The 2,393-nt window shown below is 44.0% G+C and overlaps 1 protein-coding gene across 1 annotated transcript in view; it reads right to left on the bottom strand.

The window, feature by feature from the left end:
* Window positions 1-1,242: 1,242 nt before the first annotated feature.
* The window catches only part of T265_12520 (hypothetical protein), a gene marked incomplete at both ends in the record, with an annotated part of 17,666 nt that continues 16,515 nt past the window's right edge, over window positions 1,243-2,393 (bottom strand). Inside the window, 3 exons of the mRNA XM_009164156.1 lie at window positions 1,243-1,279; window positions 1,324-1,667; window positions 1,710-2,011. Coding sequence (XP_009162420.1) covers window positions 1,245-1,279; window positions 1,324-1,667; window positions 1,710-2,011 — 681 coding nt within the window. The remainder of the gene's footprint in view (window positions 1,280-1,323; window positions 1,668-1,709; window positions 2,012-2,393) is intronic.

Here is a 2,393-nt window from a genome sequence, read left to right on the forward strand (position 1 = left end):
ACAAATTCCACTAGGGAGAAACATTTTGGCCGCAACGCAACATGAGATGACCGTTGTGCAGCACACTTGGTTGAGGGATATTACAAACGAGAAAATCAGCTGAGCCTAACGTGAACACTATTTCAGTTTGCGAAAGTGGCCTGAGGACAAACAGACTGAATACAGTTAAAGATAACAGGAGCACCTGGGTATGTGTATTTTGATTCAGATCATGACTACATTGCATCAGAAACAGTTAGAGTTAGCCAAAAACTAGAGAGAGCCGTTGGAGTTTCTAGCTTGCGCCCCCGACTACAAAGGTCAACCCGAAAGCAACGGCGATCAGCATAAGAGTACAGACAGTCTAGATACTAGGGGACGAATAGCTTCGCTTGTCCTTCCCCGAAAATGACCGCCGCACGCAACATCCACCATTTAGCTTACCAAACCAGTATAGGAGACTGAATCAAGTCCGAGTAAGTACAATTGAGCACAGTCCACGGGGTTACTGGAGCAGGGAAATGGCAGGTCGGTCATAAAAACAAAGAACACGACAAAGAGCAAATAGAGAGATTTCACGGCATTATTAAATCGGGTCACTAAAATGTGTATGAAAAACCAACAGCCGTTCCAAACTGTTGCAGAACTACCGGATGGCTAGTGGGAACGGGCCAGCATTCATCTCGAGAAATCCGTTATTAAGAGCTGCGCTAAACCCCATTCGTTAAGTGGTACATTTTCAAGGCACGTTTGGCAGCTAAAGGGACAAACATGGTAGCATGGGAGCTGCTCGCGAACATCTAGGCAACGAGAGCTACGTTAAATCGATGCTAAAAAACTGAAACAAAACTAGAATTGAAGACATTCACCATTGGTGAACATAGGACGACAAATACACCTGGGTCATTCGAGGACATCATATTCACCACATTAGGATAGTTAGAAGGCTTCTTGAACCTTCAGTTTAACAATGACTCACACGCTTTAGGACAACTGCTACACTGCGTGCAGTCTTCTAAATGGATCGGGAACGACGCATGCAATCTGCTGAAGACGCCAAACTCCCAGATACCTATATAAGTATGTGAATCAACCCCATGAGATGGTAGCTGTCTCCTCAGGAACGGACCCATGCAAAAAGCAATTTTTCTCTTCAATGAAAATTTGTATAGAGATGTGATTGAAAATGGGTAGAGGTTAGGTGGATCGACAGAGTCGTCTTCAGGAAATGATGGTTAGATGCCGGGCAAACGTAGTCTCCATCACTGAGCAGCAACAGGTTGTACAGTATCCGCAGTCTCTGTAGATGAAAAAATATTAGGTAACCATGTCTGCAAAGCTTACCATCTCCTTGAATATCAGAGTTCCACAGGGTCAAATTGTCCCTCAAGAGTTGCATTATGAGAGTGGTATCCTTGTAATTCTCATCGCGAAGTTTGTCAAGATCATCAACAGCAAGTTTATACGCCTCTTGGGCGAGTTGACAAGCTCGATGAGGGTTGTTGAGAATCTCGTAGTAGAACACAGAGAAGTTTAACGCCAAACCCAATCGGACAGGGTTTGTGGTCTGCAGCTCTTGACTGGCTATATCAGAAGCCGCCTTGTACGCAACCAAGCTATTTTCAGCCGCTTGCTTACGGGCGTCACCAGAGGCGATTTCCGCAAGGTAGCGCTCGTAATCACCCTTCCTAACAAAAGGATATAAAAAGAAGAATCGAAAGCTCACTTACATCTTGTAAAAAAACACTTTGCACTCAGGTGTTTGGGCGGATGGAATGAGATGTTTGTCCAACAGACTCAGGATACTTCCACAAACTTCGCTAAGTTCTTTTTCCACAGTGGTCTGCAGCATCCTTTGAGCCTGAGCTTCGGGCGAATTTTCATCACCATCTTTTTGTTCGATGCTACTGAGCATTCTCCATGAAGATCGTTTCGCTCCGATCACATTTTTGTACGCTACAGAAAGCAAATTCCGCCCTTCCGTCGAGAGTTCGCCTGGCATCTTCGCCACTTCGTTCATAACTTTCAACATCTCTAGAGGTGAGATCGGTTAAGGATGATTAAGTATGACCGGATATTAAACGCGATAAATGCTGATGTACATATACAAAAAGGACCTTGAGGTAGTTAAGAATGTGGACAAACTAACATCAATCTCTCTTAAAGATGAGTTTTCCTTTAAGGAAGCGCACATAACCGAGTTGGTTCAGTGAACACCAAAATTCTCAGCTAGATGAAGTTACCTAACAATGCAGAACGCTGCGTTGAAGCCCACGATACGAAACCATAACGCATTGCCATCTTAGCAGGCCATATAATGCTTCAGTTGTTACAGGTTGGGGAAACTACTAGGGATATCATTATCCCAAAAAACCGCTCGCTTCTCGAGTTACTGTCAATTTTATTTTCTGAAA

Source organism: Opisthorchis viverrini (assembly GCF_000715545.1).
Source record: "Opisthorchis viverrini unplaced genomic scaffold opera_v5_3, whole genome shotgun sequence".
NCBI classification, from domain to species: Eukaryota; Metazoa; Platyhelminthes; class Trematoda; order Opisthorchiida; family Opisthorchiidae; genus Opisthorchis; species Opisthorchis viverrini.